Here is a 16,601-nt window from a genome sequence, read left to right as displayed (position 1 = left end):
CTTACATTGGTAAATATATATCTGACATAGGCCTTTAAAATTTTTTTTACATTCTTAAGAGATAAGGACTATTAATCTGGTATTAGGTCATGAGGTGTACTCCTTTCCTTATAGGTACAATATGTTTCTTTTTTTTTATTCTCACACTATCTGCAGTTTATAATTTATGTCTCCTTTCTTCTGAGGTTCTCAAAGCACTTCACAGAAACTCACTTAGTCCTTTCAACATGCCTGTAAAATAGGTATGTTACATTGTTTTTCCTTATGCAGTATAGGATTATCCCCATTTTACAGATGGAAATGAAGGTATAAAAAGTTGATTCATCCAAGGCCACTGAGCTCTCCATCTGCTAGAATGCCATGTCATAACTTTGTAGGATTGATCATAAAGTGGCCTGTGTGACTGTGTGTATGTTTTGTTCTTGTAGTTTTTATATAATGAAAATATACTTAAACCTAAGTCTTTTAAAGGTGGCATATATACCAACTAAACTAAATCAAATTGTGTAGATGAGAACTTTTCTTTCTTGGGATATGAAAGACTATTCTGTTGACATCATCTTCACTGTCTTAACCCCAGCTGGTTTTGAAGGAAATTATAAATTATAAAGTCTTAAACTGTGATTTGGCTGTCAGGGGTTTTTGTTTTGTGTTCCTCTCATTTATTGACTAATTTGGAATTTGGGGACATGTTCCTCATCCCCACCCCTACAAGTAAATATACTGTGCCTCCTCCAGTATAAAATACAGTGTATTTGGGGTTCCTATTTCCAACCAGTGGCTATTGCTATGAAATATCATTTTAAGTGCTTTGAGTTCTTGGATGAAAGGTATAAAAGAAGTAATGTAAGTACATCTGGTACATCTGTTTTCATTACTAAGGGAACCTGATTTTACCACTTAAAGGGTATGTTTTCACAGACTTGGTTTGAGGCAGGACAGTTATGATATCTTTATTTGTACGGTGTAAAAAAAAAAACTACTGTTTTCCATCTTCCAGGATTACTAATGGTATGCATTGGACTATGGTTTCCCAGTCCATCTCAGGTAGTCTGTTGCCACATATAACAAGATTCTTCCATTCTAGACTGCTGGTTTTTTGTTGTTGTTTTGGTTTCTACTTGGTATTTGAGAATATTAACCCTGGTAATTTATGATTCAGAATCACAGTAATATCTTTTTCTTTACAGTCTAGCAAAAGTGGTGGTGCACAGAAAGAAGTTAAATATGAGCCATTTTCTTTTCCTGATGGTAAGGGAAACTTTTTTTTCTGATTGTTTCTGTAAGCTCTGTTTTTGCAAACAAAAATACTTGTGGAGGTCAGCGACCTAGACTAAACTTGCTTTTGCTTGCTACTTCCCAGCACGGATTCTGCTTTGCAGTTAAAAAAGTCTCCTTTCCTTCTCCCACTTTCTGCTTATTTCCCACTTTTGTTGACATTAAGCCAAGAGGAGGGGCTATCTTCTTATTCCTTCCTGTCAAATCTTCAGCATTTTTTGTACCTCTCAAATAAATGCACTTCCGTGTTGTTTGTTAGCAGTGGTATAGGAGACAGCTAAGTGTCACAGTGACTAGAGTCCAGGACTTGAATTCGGGAAGATTTGTCCATATCCTGTCTCAGACTCTTCCTAGCTGTGTGATCCTGGGCAAGATTCTTGACCTCTCTAAACCTTAGTTTTCTCATCTGCAAACTGGCTCACACCTCACAGGGTTGTTGTGTCTGATGAAATAATATGAAAAATGCTTTGCAAATCTTAAAGGGTTTTATAAATGTTAGCTATTATTATTTATACTTACTGTGTATGTTTCCCTACCTCACTATGAACTCCGTGAGGGAAGATCTCATTCCTTCTTAAACTTGGTGTCTTCCCCCAGCTTCTAGCACAGTGCTTAGTACATTGTAAACCCTTAAATTTTGCAGATATTGTTTGAATTTTTGTTAGCCAGTTCATATCTTTCACTTTGCTTAAGACCTTTTTTGCATGGCTTTCTTGGTTAATCTGATGCCCCTTCCATTGTGATGGTCTGTATTAGAGGTGTCACACACATGGGCTGTGGGTCGCATGTGGCTCATAACACTCCTAATTATGGCCTGAACCAGATTAAAATGCAATTAGGAAGTATTTAACAAAATAATAAAAAAAGAAATAGGTGTGGTTTTTTTAAGTCAAACATGTGGCCTGTAGAGAGTCTTATGTATGTATAGTTTAGTGGCTCCTGTTTCTATTTGAGATTAACACCACTGGTCTATACTTTCTTTATGTGCTCAGTTCTCTGTTTTGCATCAAAATGCTTATGATGATGATAATAGCTAACATATAGTGCTCATTTTGTGCCAGGCTCTGTGCTAAATGCTTTATAATTATTTGTTACCCCCATTTTACAGATAAGGAAACTGAGGCAGAAGTTAAGTGACTTGCCAAGGCCCACACAGCTAATTAGTTTCTGAGACTGGATTTTAACTTAGGTCTTTCTTACTCCGGCCCATCACTGTTTACTGTGCCACCTTGTTCCATATATTCATTTACTTTCTCATTTATATGGGTGTACTTTTTTTTTAGATATTGGCTCTAATAACTGTGGTTATTATGACTTACAAGCAGTGCTAACACATCAGGGAAGGTCTAGTTCTTCAGGCCATTATGTATCATGGGTGAAAAGGAAACAAGGTAAAATATTCCATTTTTTTAAACCATAAAATAGTTTGCTGGAAACTATTGGTGTCATTTTTCAGTGCCTTGATCATCGAAAGGACTTTTATAATTATGCCTCTCCTCTCTCTTTTGTTATTTAGATGAATGGATTAAGTTTGATGATGATAAGGTCAGCATCGTTACGCCAGAAGATATCTTGCGGTTATCTGGTGGTGGAGATTGGCACATAGCATATGTTCTATTATATGGGCCTCGCAGAGTTGAAGTAATTGAAGAAGAAACTTCACAATAATCTTCATCTTAGCTATCTCTGACTAGGTGTGGAATAAATGTTGTTCATTGATCATTTCTAAACCCCAGAGCTTTAGAAGAAATTTTAGGTGGTTCTACGTTGTTTCCCCTCATGTGGAGCCAAGAGGGCGAAATCAGACTTGAAATTTGTTCCATGTATTAACAAGCAAAACTAAAAACAGGATACACAGAAAAGAGTTTATCTTTGGACTCTGCTGCCCGTATAAAGTAGCAGGCAGGAAGACTTTTTTTTTAAAAGGCTTATTTCTTGTGTAATTTTTTAAAAAAATTCTAAATGGAAATGCCTTTCAACCACTACCTTCTATCCTAGTGTTTAATTTCTCTTTCTGCCTTTTCCAGCCCAAGATTCAGCAAATATTTATTGCACACCTATTATTCCATCATTTGTTGTTATTCTTGCATGGTTCAAACCACCATTCAATAGCTGCCCATCCTTTTGCCTTATCTAACAAAGTTTTGCCAGAAGGTGGAAGGGAGAATGTTGCCCTTGTTGTGTAACTCAGTGCTGCTGCCCATAGCCCATGGAAACATGGCTACAATCAAGTATTTGTCCAGCCTGACCTGCTGACTCAGTCTGTTCTGTTGCTGGCATTTCATGACTTCAAAATAAATTGTGATCAATAACAGTACATATGACTGTAATTTTCTGTGTCTTTATAGTGTGGCTATACAGTCTTGTCGCTGTGCATCATTTATTAAGCTCTTAAACAAACAATGGCTATTTTTGATTTTCCCAAGAGGATCTCTTAACAGAAAAAGGTTTTTCAGGGATTCATCATTTTTCAGAACATTTGACTATTGCCCCATCTACACCCTGATTTGCAGTTTAAGAAAAAAATGAGAATTATTTCCACAAAAGTTTACTACAAATAATTGAGAATCTGTGTTCATTCCTTGGTTTAGCTAAAAAAAAAAATTAGCACACCATGAAATAACACGTGTCTTAAAATTGTCATGGCAATGATGTATCTGAGATACATTGTTTCAATTTGGCATCCATTTCAGTAAATTTGAATTAGCCAGTACTTGACTTAAAAGTTTCTTTAGGCCAGTGCATAGGTTCCCAAAGTGATCCAGGTGCAATTAGGAGGGCACCATTTGAACATGTTTCATCTGTTGTATAACAGTTAAAGTTGTAGTAGTCACATTATTTTCCAAACACACAAAATGCAAATTAAAACCCATCAGTGGTCGAGACTGCTGACTGGTCTTAACAAGCAAATGTTGGCAGGTGAGCGTGTCATGCATTGTCAGAAGTTTTTGTGTGCATTGGCAGGAATAAGTGCTTGTAATGATTTCTTTACAATATGATACTGTATTGTTATATGACATAATATTTCATCAAAATTTCAATGTAGGAAAAAACCTACAAATTCACAATTATTAAATTTCAGATCATTTTAAAAAATATCTTTTTGAAATGATGGAAATTAAAAAAAACTTAAAAGGGTTAAAGAAAGATTTCCAGGGAGGTGTTTTTTTTTTTTTTTGAAAAGGGGGCAGTAAGGTAGGTAAATTTGGAAACCTCTGCCCTAGTGAAACCCATTCCTTGTATTTTTTGCATTTCCATTTCTCCATTACTTTGATTAGTCTAATGACAAAATGTGATGTCATTCACACTTAAGCTACTTTTCTCCCCAAAAGTATTTTCCCTTGCTAGGTTCCTAACTATACTGAGCCATTGCCCTAGCCCCAACTGGGTTATTCCCCTTCTCAGTGGATTAGGTGGGTGGTGAGGGATTTACTTAGCAGCAGTCCTGAGGACTTTGTATTTGTCCAGGACAACTAACGACTTGCAATCTCAACGGCACTGAGGGAGCACTTAGTAGTTTGAATCAGCAGGAGTAAAGAAAGGATGAGGCTTCTAGCATCCTTTTATTCCTCAGTCATAATGAGGATGAAAATAAAATCTCCCTATGAAACTTTAATCTATCTCCATTGCTACAAAAATTCCTGCAACCAGCCCTATTCCACACAATCTTTTCTCTGTTTTATGTAGTTCATGTTGCCCAGATATGAAAGGTCAGAAAAGGCTAGAGCAATATTAAGTGCTTTACAGAGAGGGAAAGTGAAATTTACTTGTAATGATGCCTTATATTTACGGTGTCTGACTACAGATTTGCAGTCTCAGTGGCAAGGCTCTTACTTGATTCTGAGAACAACTCTGGTTGATAAAAGGCAGATTTTTTTTCTATTTGACAAACAGGATTCATATGAAAACAAAGTATATTAAAGGTAAAACAGGACTAGAAATATAGGTGTTGATAGCTAGGAGACTGCTTTTTATTAGATAAGGTGGCTTTAGGTGTTAAGATGACTGGTTCAAAATGGAGAATTTAGTAATATACCTTAAACTAAATTTGTTAATTTTAACTATCAGCATTTCCTACAGGAAAATAAGGGCTTTTACTTCATTTGATATAAAATGTTTCTCTTTGTTCAGGAGGTCAGTGCAGTCCAGCAGTATGCCTATAGGTATGTTAGCCAGTACCTCCGCTCTTTTACTTTGTGTTAAACATTTAAGCTACTATGGAGACAGACATAAGACGATTAAAAAATCAGCTTACCTTGAGGCATATTAGATATAACTACATTATAATGCTGCTGGAGCAAAGAGCAAGAAGAGAACTTGTCTAATGCCTTTATTTTGCAGGTGAAAAAAGGTCAATAGAACTTAAGTGACTTGGCTAAGGTCACAGTAGCAGAGTGGGGATTGGAAGCATTCCCTGAAACAGAAGGGTCATCTGGAAGATTTCCAGATTATTTTCAGTGCCTTTGTACCGTCACGAAACCCAGGGGCATTCAGATGTTACCCACTTCCTACTTGCCTTCAATCTGAGCACTGTTTACGGAACCCTGTTGAAAGAGCTGGTTAAGAGAAACTAAACTGACCAGTTTACAGAATAACCCAAGTAGCACTTCACAGTGAAGAAACCAGTCTAACCCGTACTGCTAAAGAGCCCAGATTCTACGGTGTAAATGTGAAGTGGTATTTATTATGGGAGCCCTAAGTAAGGTATATACATTAAAACAATCTCTTAACCTTTATGTAGGACACATTGGCTGGCAGTTCTAGATTTTCTGTCTTACCACTGAAAATATGATCTTACAGGTTTGTTTATCCATTTAACCTCGGGAAAAAACTACACATTCATCTGTGGCAATAGTTCCCTGTCATGCTAGTTCTCTTCTTCACACTTAGATACCTGAGGAAACAACTTTTTTATAAATAGGTATTTGCATGCATGCTTTGTAGGTATGATTATTCAGTTAACAGATAGATTAGAGTTTTCCCTATTAAGACAGACGCTGGACATTGTTTTGTTGTCATTAAAACACTAACCAACTGTACACAAATGTTATAAAAAATGTTTATTGTTTCCCAAAACAAGTGGATCTCTTATTAAATGCTGCTTGGTAACAAAAATCTTATCACAGTTTTAATTAAAAAAATATAATAAGAAATAAATTAACTACTTGTTTCAGTGTCATTAGTTAGACTTTCTGCAAGGTCGCTTAATCCAGATTTATTCAATGCATTAATGAGATTCTCAGGTGTTGCATGTATCCCCTCTTGATCCTGCCATGAAACTAGTAACTGCTTAGCTCTCAGCTTCACATCCTCACTGTCAGACTCAATCTGTCTTATATCAGAGTCTTTCATTTCTAAGTATGGAGCCAGTATTTTCCACTGTTCTCCCAGCTTGTTAGCAAACAGCTCTATTTGGTCCCCCTTTACAGGTTTGTCAAGCCGAACATCAGGACCTAGGAAAAAAATAAGGAAAGTCACACAATATTCTGCTTTTCAAGGTCATCCTGAATTCTCTTAGCTTCCTTTCTCTGTATTCCAAATAATGGTGATGCCATATGCCCTATATTCAAGGATTTGTAGTAGTCTATCAGTCCTTTCCTCTTACCTTCTGCTGTGAATAAACAACAGGAGAGACACCACCATTCGTTTTTAGCCTAATCTTCAGGCATACAAACTGAACTCTAAGTTTTTAGAAATCATAGTAATTACAGATACAGTATTCTCTGAAAGTTAAGGTTATTAATCTAAATTGGACTCCTGTGAAGATTAAATCAAGTTTTCATTATCATCAACAAGCTTCTTTCCTTAATCTCAAGTGAAAAATAGGCTTTCATGCCTTAGAAATAAATCATTTCGATTTTTTGTGTAAATTTTTAACCATTACTTTTTTACAAACATAAAACCTCTAAAAATTCATTGTACCAAATGTACTTAAATTTTGGTTTCTATTTCAAGTTTTTCTACGAATAAAACTTCTCAAGTTCATTTGGGGGGGGGGGGTTTCATTTATAATTTCCTTGCTGAAAGAAATGAGCATATACTCAAGATAAAATGGAATTAATCAAAAGCAACAAGTTCAATGACAGGATTCTGAGTAGATATGAAATCGAAGAAAGCTTCAGTTTTTAACAAGAGTTGAAAAGACAGAAGAGCTAACACGTACTCTCATTATTTTCCTTCAGTAAAGCATCATTATCTTCCTCATCTTCATCTTCACCTGTTTTTATTTCTTCAGAAGGAGGCTAAAATTAAAAAAGCAATCCTTTTAAAATTTCTTTTAAACAAAATGTACAGAAATTTGGAAGCAGTAAATAAATGTATAGTCAGAAGATTAGAATGCAGGATCTTTACTTAGTCAGTGTACTATATATACTATGTACCTCAGTAAAGTAAAAAAATGTTGGGAGTACAACAGAAGTTACACTTGAGTTTTTCCTTATTCCAAGGAGAATGACCTTTGAACTGGGAAAGACTGAATGGTTAGTAGGGGGTAGTCTAGGTGGATTTTAAGCTACTGACAATCAGTTCAAGTTACTAGGTCTGGATGAAGTCTATCTTAAAAGTACTCAAAGAATAGCAAATGTGATCTAGGTACCCACTCCTAAAAGATGATCGTTTGAGGTGAAAATCCCGCTGAATTTTGTACTCTGCCTTGGTCAGACCATACAGTATCTGGAACACTGTTTAGTCCTGAATCTCACATGCTAAGGGCACTGTAAAGCAGGAGAAATGAGAGGGTGGCTAGAATGGTGAAATGGCTTCAGGGAGCAACTGAAAGATATGTGAATATTTGTCCTGGAAAAGCCAGGGACTTGAGGGATTGAAAGGGATTGAACAAAAACTTATTGAGCTCCTACTATGTTGGGGATAAACAAGAAAAATGATCAAATGTATATGCTCTTGACAACATGGAAACTGTCCTCAAGTATCTGAAGAGCAGTTGTGGAAGAGCTGTTCTTAGCTCCAGAGGACAGAACTTCCAACCAGAGGATGAAAAATGCAGATGGAGAGACAAATATTTCTTGAACAATTAGAGCAAAATGGACTGGACCACTCTGGAAAGTAGCTGGTTCTCATTTACTGGGGAACTTCAAGAAAAGGTTGAATGATTGACCACCTGATCATGTTTAGCCATGGGTTAGATTAAATGGTTTCTGAGGGTCCCTCCCAGCTTTTATATTCCACAAACTTGCCACTTATGTGTGAGGGGATTAGGTTATTTTTTCATTATCTGTCTCTTTAAGAGATGAATTAAATTATAGTGCTACATAATGTGTCTAGAATTGACTGGGAATGTAAGATTGTTGAGGACAGTATGTTTTTGCTATTGCACAAGTGTCTGGCACATAGTAAGTACTTAATAAACCTTTGCTGAATGAATGGAAAGCACGAGGTGTGAATGAAATACATGGACGTCTCAGTCATCTGAATCTATGCTAGAGGCACAACAAAGAGGTTATATGATTTCTACCTGAATTTAAGGAAACAAAAATAAGTTATTTAGGAAAAGCTTGCAACAACAGGACCACAGTAATCCTAAATGATTTTTACTAGATTTTAAGCTCATGGTATTTTTAATAAAGATAAACAGCATATAGCATAGTCATATAGCTAACATCTTAAAAGTAGTTTTGAGGGCTTTGCAGATCACTATTTAAAGTACTTATGTACTTTAAAGTGCTATTTTTATGTACACTAACAGAAAGTTGGCCATTAGGTAACGCAACTCTTAATATACACGGAGATGATCTTAGGTGAAGAGAGGTTATGGTTTGTATTGCTGGAGGTAGAGCCCACATGGTTGAAGTCACAGATCCTTCAAGCAAATGAAGGAAGTACTACAGACACTTACTGCCAATTTAACACTTGAAGAAAAATGATAAAGACAGAAGTACTTACTGGCAACTCCTTGGCTAGTTTTATAACCATATTTTCTAGATATTCTGGTAAACTTTTAAACTGCTGGTTGGTTGGTTGGAAGAAGTGGGGACTGCGACGTGCTAACAGCCTCAGGGCTCTCCAGCCATAATTGGAGTTGTTCACGGCCCTATAAAAACAAAGCAGATGATATTTTCATCATTTATGGTTAAAATACTGAAGTATATCAAGCACTCCTATCCTCATTAATGTCAGAGCTGAAACACTGCTCTATATCATAATCCTATCTAACCCAGAAACACAGTTCCACCGTCTCTATTAGTCATCCTAATTCACAGGGACAACAGACATCAGACTTTAGAATCTACAGTCTTAAAGAGACGCACTATGTTTTTCAGAACACATTCAACTAGATTTCACTTAATCATAGTTTTAATTGAATACCTAGGGGCTTCTGCAACTACTTCAGTTCCTAGCTGGAGTCTCCCTAGAGTCTCAGGGCAGGAGTCACCAAACCCCCTCAACTGCCTTTCAGACAAATTGAACTGGCAGACATCGTAAATCCAGTATGTCCCAAACCAAATTCATCGTATTCTCTCCCTAAAATCTACCCCCGCCCCCATTCCTATCTTCCCTATTACTGTAGAAGGCAACACCATCAGTCAATCAATCAAACAATCAATCAATCAATAAATGAATAAAAAAAAAAGAAGGCAACACCATCCTCCCAGTCAGGCTCACAACCTCAGAGTCATCCTGCATTTCTCACTGCCTCTTACCCCACCCATATCAACTCTGTGGCCAAGGCCTGTTGATTGCACCTTTTTAACATCTCTCAAATATAACTCCTCCTCTCCTCAAACACTTCCGCCAATCTAGTGCAGGTCCTCATTATTGCAATAGCCCACTGGTGGGTCTACCTGCCTCAAATCTCTCTACTCCAATCCATCCTCCATTCAGCTGTCAAAGTGACTTTCTCAAAGCTCAGGTCTATGTCAATTTCTCCCTCCCCCTACCACCTCACCACTCCATAAACTGCAGTGGCTCCCTGTTACCTCCAGGATCACATATAAACTGCTCTGTTTGGCATTCAAAGCCTTGCATAACCTAGCCTTCTCCTCCCTTTCCAGGCTTTCTTACACTTGACTCCCTGACACATACTCTGATCTAGTGACACTGACCTCCTGGCTGTTCCAGGAACAATATATTCCATGTCTTGCTCAGGGCATTCCCTCTGGTTGTCTCCCATACCTAGAAAGCTCTTCCTCTTCCACTCTGACCACTGACCTCCCTGGCTTCCTTTAAGGTCCCAAATAAATTCCAATCTTTTACTGGAAGTTGCCCCAATCCCTCTTAATTCCAGTGCCAGGTTCGCTGTCTTGATTATTTATAATTTGTCCTGCATTTATTTGTTTGTATGTTGCCTCCTCCATTAGACTGTAAGCTTCTTGAAGGCAGAAATCGCCTTTTTTTTTTCATTTTCAGTGCTTAGCACAGTGCCTAGCACATAGTAAATAGTTAATAAATGTTTAGTGATTGACAGATTAACTAAAAAACTCCAACTTAACCATACTTAGCTAGACTACATTTATATGAACTACGTCAACTTGGAGAAATTTATGATACCTGAACCTGAATTTTGAATCCTAGTAATTTAAGCAGTGCCACTTCACAATTGTCATAATATAATGTTTTGTATTGTTACCTTTCTTCATGTCCTTCTCAATATCACCCACTTCATTTTTACAGATAAACTAGGGCAAAAGCAACCAAAAGCCACACAAGCAACAGAACAAAGCACAGAATTTTATTCTGATTTAAATCCGAGTCCATCAGAATGCTACTTCCCAATAAGCTATATCAGAGACATGAAAAACATGCATTTCAGTGTTATAGACCACAGCATTCCTGAAACACAGTAAGGTATAGCAGCAGAGAAAAAAATGATCCAGAGTACGCGAAAAGCCAAAAAGCCTAATATTTATGCGGCAACTCAATTTGTTTTGTTCTAAATCACAGGTTCCCAAAGTGGGTGATACTGCTCCCTAGAGGGTGCTGGAACAATGGTGGGGGGACAGTAGTAGCCTCAGGTACAATTGGGGGGCATTGAATAAAAATAAGGGGGTGGGGGAAGCATAAAGACGACAAGAAAATTTTGACAAACCATTTGTACATGTTTCATCTACTGCGTAACAGAGTTAAAGTTGCAATAATTACATTATTTTCCAAATAAACACACAAAATACAAGTTACAACTGATCAGTGGTCAAGTCCATTGACAGATCTTAACAAGCAAGTGTTTGCAGAAAAGCATGTACTATCGGGAAGTCCTGCATACACGGGCAGGAATATGTGATTGTAAAGACTTGTTTACAACATATACTATATACTATATGATGACATGATGCAATATTTATTGTATCATCAAAATTTCAATGCAGGAAAAAACCCACAAATTTGCAATAAATTATTAAATTTAAAAATATTTTATATTTTTTTGAAATGACACAATTTTTTTAAGCTATTAAAAGGGTTAAAGAAAATAGATTTCCAGGAGGGCATTGAGTAACTTTTTTTTTTAAAAGGGGGCAATAGGCCAAAGAAGTTTAGAAACCTCTGTTCTAAAATGATATCAGTCAATTTTTATTTAGGTACACTCAATGAGCATCCTAATGGAAATGAATTGTTTTAATGCTCATCTGATCAGTTCTACATTTTTCTTATTAACATGTAGTGCTTGATGATATTAACAAAGATTTAAATTTAAATGTATGAACAGATTTAAGTGTCTGCTATATAAAAAAAGACAAATGCCTAGTACAAGGGAGGTGATTTTGCTACTATACTCCATCTTGATCAGATACCATAGTGAAATATTATGTTCAGTTCTGCCTGCCATGTTTTAGGAAGGACTTTGTTGGAGCATATCTACAGGAGAACAACTAGGATATGGATGAGTCTGAAGGGTGATACTGAACAATCAGTTAAATGAACTGGGGGTGTTGAACCTGGAGAAAGACTTGACAGCTTTCTTTGATGGGTTACCATGTGGAAGAAGATGTTTTGCTTACCCTCTAGAGGTAAGCAGACCAGACTTAAAAGCAATGGGTAGAAGATGCGTAGAAGCAGGTGTCCATTAAATTAAAAACAAAAACAACACCCCCAAGCCTTCTTAACTGTTAGAACTGTACAAAGGGGGAATGGACTGCTTGTGAGGTAGTGAGTTTCCCATCACTAATTACTATCGGAACATGTTATAGAGTTATTTTTGTTATGTTTAGTCTGTCCTACACCCTGGCAGGTCTATGATCCTATTATTTCTGAGATTCACTCCCCTGCTCAAGAAATTTCCTTGTTGCCAAAGCAAGAAAATAAAGATTTTTCACATTATTCTTACTTATGCATTCTACTTTCTAGCCAAACTGGCGGACTTGTCTGCCACTCTTCCTCTGAATATTATTCTTTATACCTGGAAAGTGCTCTCTTTTCCCTAGCCCCTGTCAAGGTTCAGCTCAAGTGCTATGTCCTCTCTGAGGCCTCTCCTGACCTCCTCAGGTGTCATTGCCCTACTCCCACCCCGATTACTTTGTATTTATTCTGTATTGACTTATCTATGTACAAAATGTTTCTTTCCTGTGGAAGGTGTGCTCCCTGAGAGCAGACATGGTTTTGATTCTGTCTTTGTATTTCTAGAGCCTAGTATGGGTGGCTATTACATGGTAGGCCTTAGTAAAGCTTAATGAATTGAAAGTGAATGGTACTACCATATGAAAGATTTCTCTAAATCACACTAAGAGAAATTACAAAACAAAACAACTCTAAGGTTTCATCCCACATCTTGCAAATTGGCAAAGAATGGCTAAGAATAGTGAATGTTGAAGGGGCTGTGGACAGATAAGACATATCTAGTGAACATGTGATTTGGTCCAGAAATTCAAGAAAGTAGTTTGGAATTATGCTAAAAATAAGTAATTAAAGTGTATATATACTCTATGACCCAAAGATCCCATTACTAGGCACATAACTCAACAATGATTATAACAACAATAATGATGATAATATTAAAGACAGAAATCAAGGTTGCATTATACACCAAAATGTGCATAGTAGCAAAGAAGTGAAAACAGAGCAGATATCCATCCATAGGGGAATAACTAAATAAATTATACATGAATATAATGGAATATTACCAGATCATAAGAAATAAAGAATAAGAATTCAGAGAACTATGAGAAGACTTATATAAAGAACACGGCAAGACTTACAGAAAGTGAGGCAAAGTAGGTGGAACCAGGAAAACAATATATACAACGATAATAATCTAAAAGTAAAGAATTAAAAAAGAAAAATATCTCTAATTATAATGACTCAGACTGAGCCTAGAGAAGAAATGAAAAAATGCATCTTCCCTCCCTTGCTTCTTTACAGAGGTGGGTGACTCAGTGTGGAATATTACACCAGTCAATGTGTTTCTTAGTTTGACTTGTTTCTTCCCTGCCTCCACATTTCTTTTATTATTTGTTATAAGGGATGCACACTGTTGGGGAGGGAAGGCAGGGAGGGATACATTTGGAAATGATGGAAAAACAGATATGCTGGTAAGAAATTTTTAAAAGAAGAAGCTGAATTATATAGGTCACTCTGCTAGGCCCTTGGCGTGGGAGGGAAAGGTGGGGGATACAAAATGTGCATAACACATGGTGCCTGTCAACCTTACGGAGTGTAAGAATTAAGAAATGGGATATGAGACAAAAACAGATAACTATAATACAAACTGGAATATATAAAACAAAATAGGAATATGTATAGGAATATAATTCAAAATAGGAATATTGTTTTGCACCTCTCTAACAGACATAACAGTATATTAAGTTGGCAGGTAAGGGATATAAAAGCCATTACCAAATGCAGTGGACAAGATCAGGGCAGGGTTTATAGAGGAAATGGGGTCTGAGATGGGCTTCACAGGATGGGCAGGAATACAACAGCAGACAAGGGAGAGGGAGAAAATTCCTGGAGGATGAGAACTAAATAAGTTATTGGATCTAGTGATTAGGTCATTATATTCCAGGATTACCAATTTCAGCATAGTGGTGAGGACAGAAGTTAAATTGCAAGGATTTGTCAAAGACAGTGTAGATGAAGGCATATAAATATTCAGTAAGCAGAGATGACTTCCTAGAAATTTGGTCATGAAAGGAAGGGAATAAGAGAAGGTAGAAATGTCAAGCTGTTTTGAACTAAGAGCTGACCATATCTGAAAAAAGATGAAGCCAGTAGAGATGGAGAAATTGAAGATGCATTAAAGGGAAGCTGGACATTTGAGTAACACCTTGGAGTAGCCTGGAAGATTGAGATGTAGTCAGAAGGAATATGGCCTTAATGAAGATACAATGAGGATAATATACTCTCAGAACTGGAAGGTTCTCAGAGGCCATCTACTCTGTATGTGAATAAGAATCTCTTTTCCAAGTCAGGTTACAAGTGGTCATCCAACCTCTTGTTGGAAACATACAACGAAGAAGAAACCCCACTACCTCCTGAGGAGGCCTAGACCATTTCTGGATAGCTCTAGTTGGGAGGAGACAGGCAATCAATTAATCAACAACTATTTATTAAGCTTAATATGTGCAACCAGTATATAAATACAATGAATGAAATAATGCCCAACTTGAAAGGAATGCCTAACTTCTCCATTTTAATGGGGAAGATAAGCAGTAGATATATAAATATATAATGAATAACATAAAGAAAATTAAGTACATAACACTTAAATATGAGGTAGTTTGAGTTGGAGGGGACTAGCAGTTGGGGGAAGTCCAAAGAGGCCTCATAAGGAGATGATGCCTGAGTTTCACCTTTTTTTTTTTTTGAGGGGGAAGGCAGGGCAATTGGGGTTAAGTGACTCGCCCAAGGTCACACAGCTAGTTAGTGTGTCAAGTGTCTGCGGCCGAATTGGAACTCAGGTCCTGACTCCAGGGTCAGTGCTCTACTCACTGAGCCACTTAGTTGCCCTCTGAGTTTCATCTTAAAGGAAGATGAGTAAAATAATTCATTCCCATTAGGATCTCCATTAAGTTTAAATACTCAGAAATAGGAACCAATACCATTTGAGAGAGTTCATTTAGAACAAAACAAATCGAGTCGCCATATAAATGTCAGGTTTTTTTTTTAAATGTGCTCTGGGTGATTTTCTTTCTCTGCTGCTATGTCTTACCATGCATCCTGACATGTTTCAAGGGCAATGCTATATATAATGTGCTGAAATGCATGTTTCTCATATCTCTGAGTGTTACCTTTGCACTCCTTCTTCCTCTCAATTATTGGGAATGGCCAGTGCAAAGGCTCAGAGATGGGAGATTGGAGCAACATGGAGGAGGAACAGAGAGAAGGCCAATTTGGTTATACTGCAGGGTGCAAGAAGGGGAGTAATATTCATTGAAGGGGAGTGATATTCATTGACACTGGAAAGATAAATTAGGGCCAGGAAGCATGGTGTGTGGACAGTCAGCCTCCTAAAATATCTGGGTTCAAGTGCTCCCGTTGCCATATGCTTGCTGTGATCCTAGGTAAATCACTTAACCTAACAGTGCCCCAAGGCTACTCTCTATCAATTTCTTAAATGCCTAGTATCTACCAGGCACACTGCTAAGCTCTAGAGATACAAGGACAAAAATGAAACAATCCTTGTTCTAGATAAACTTACATTCTATTCTGTTGGGGGCGACAAATGCACATAAGCACGTACAAAATATATGTAAAATTTAAAATTTTTGAGGAAGGAAGGCACAAGTAGTCAAGGAGACGAGGAAGACCTAATTCAAGAAAGACGGCAGTGAACAGTTATGAAAGAAACAAGAATCCCAAGAAGCAGAGGAGCGGTGAGAGAGTGATCCAGAAATAGGGGGCAGTCAATTACTGCCAAAGCCTCAAGATAGGTAGTGCAGTAGATGGGAGTGCTGGGCCTGGAGTCAGAAGACCTGCATTCTATTGTGACCTCATGACCCTGGGCAAGTCATTTAATCTCCCTTTGTCTCAGTTTCCTCATTTGTAAAATGGGCATAATAATAGCATCTATTCACAAGGTTGTTGTGAGGAATAAATGAAATATTTGCAAAGCTTAAGTTTGGCTGGATTAGAGAGTAAGGGGGAGGGGAGTAATATATAATAGGACTGGAAAGGTGGGTTGAGTCAGGCTACGTAGAACTTTCAAAGCTAAACAAAGAGAACTTATGTTTGATGTCAGATGCAATTGGGACCCTTTGGAGCGACATGGTTAGACTGATTCTTTAGGAACACTTCTTTCACAGTTGTCTGGAAAATGGACTGAAGAGGGGACAGGTGAGGCAGAATAACAAGTTGTAGATGTATATTGATAGAGAGAGCAATTTCCTCACTGGGAGTTCCCCATACCAAGAAAATCACAGATTTGGAACAAGGAAAAC

At 37.3% G+C, this 16,601-nt stretch overlaps 2 protein-coding genes across 3 annotated transcripts in view; one reads left to right on the top strand and one right to left on the bottom strand.

Moving 5' to 3' along the window:
- Positions 1-3,597, top strand: part of USP14 (ubiquitin specific peptidase 14) — a 35,071-nt gene extending 31,474 nt beyond the window's left edge. The window contains exons 14-16 of the mRNA XM_036765849.1: positions 1,191-1,251; positions 2,562-2,669; positions 2,795-3,597. Coding sequence (XP_036621744.1) covers positions 1,191-1,251; positions 2,562-2,669; positions 2,795-2,946 — 321 coding nt within the window. The 3' untranslated portion in view covers positions 2,947-3,597. The remainder of the gene's footprint in view (positions 1-1,190; positions 1,252-2,561; positions 2,670-2,794) is intronic.
- Positions 3,598-6,323: 2,726 nt separating this feature from the next.
- THOC1 (THO complex 1) overlaps positions 6,324-16,601 on the bottom strand; it is a 62,759-nt gene continuing 52,481 nt past the window's right edge. For both annotated transcript variants that reach the window (XM_036741391.1, XM_036741390.1), the window contains exons 19-21: positions 9,178-9,325; positions 7,442-7,520; positions 6,324-6,731 (exon numbers count right to left, since the gene is read on the bottom strand). In XM_036741391.1, coding sequence (XP_036597286.1) covers positions 6,436-6,731; positions 7,442-7,520; positions 9,178-9,325 — 523 coding nt within the window. In that variant the 3' untranslated portion in view covers positions 6,324-6,435. The remainder of the gene's footprint in view (positions 6,732-7,441; positions 7,521-9,177; positions 9,326-16,601) is intronic.

The sequence above is a fragment of the Trichosurus vulpecula genome, chromosome 1 (genome assembly GCF_011100635.1).
Source record: "Trichosurus vulpecula isolate mTriVul1 chromosome 1, mTriVul1.pri, whole genome shotgun sequence".
Lineage (NCBI taxonomy): Eukaryota > Metazoa > Chordata > Mammalia > Diprotodontia > Phalangeridae > Trichosurus > Trichosurus vulpecula.
This window is presented reverse-complemented; position numbering and strand designations above follow the sequence as displayed.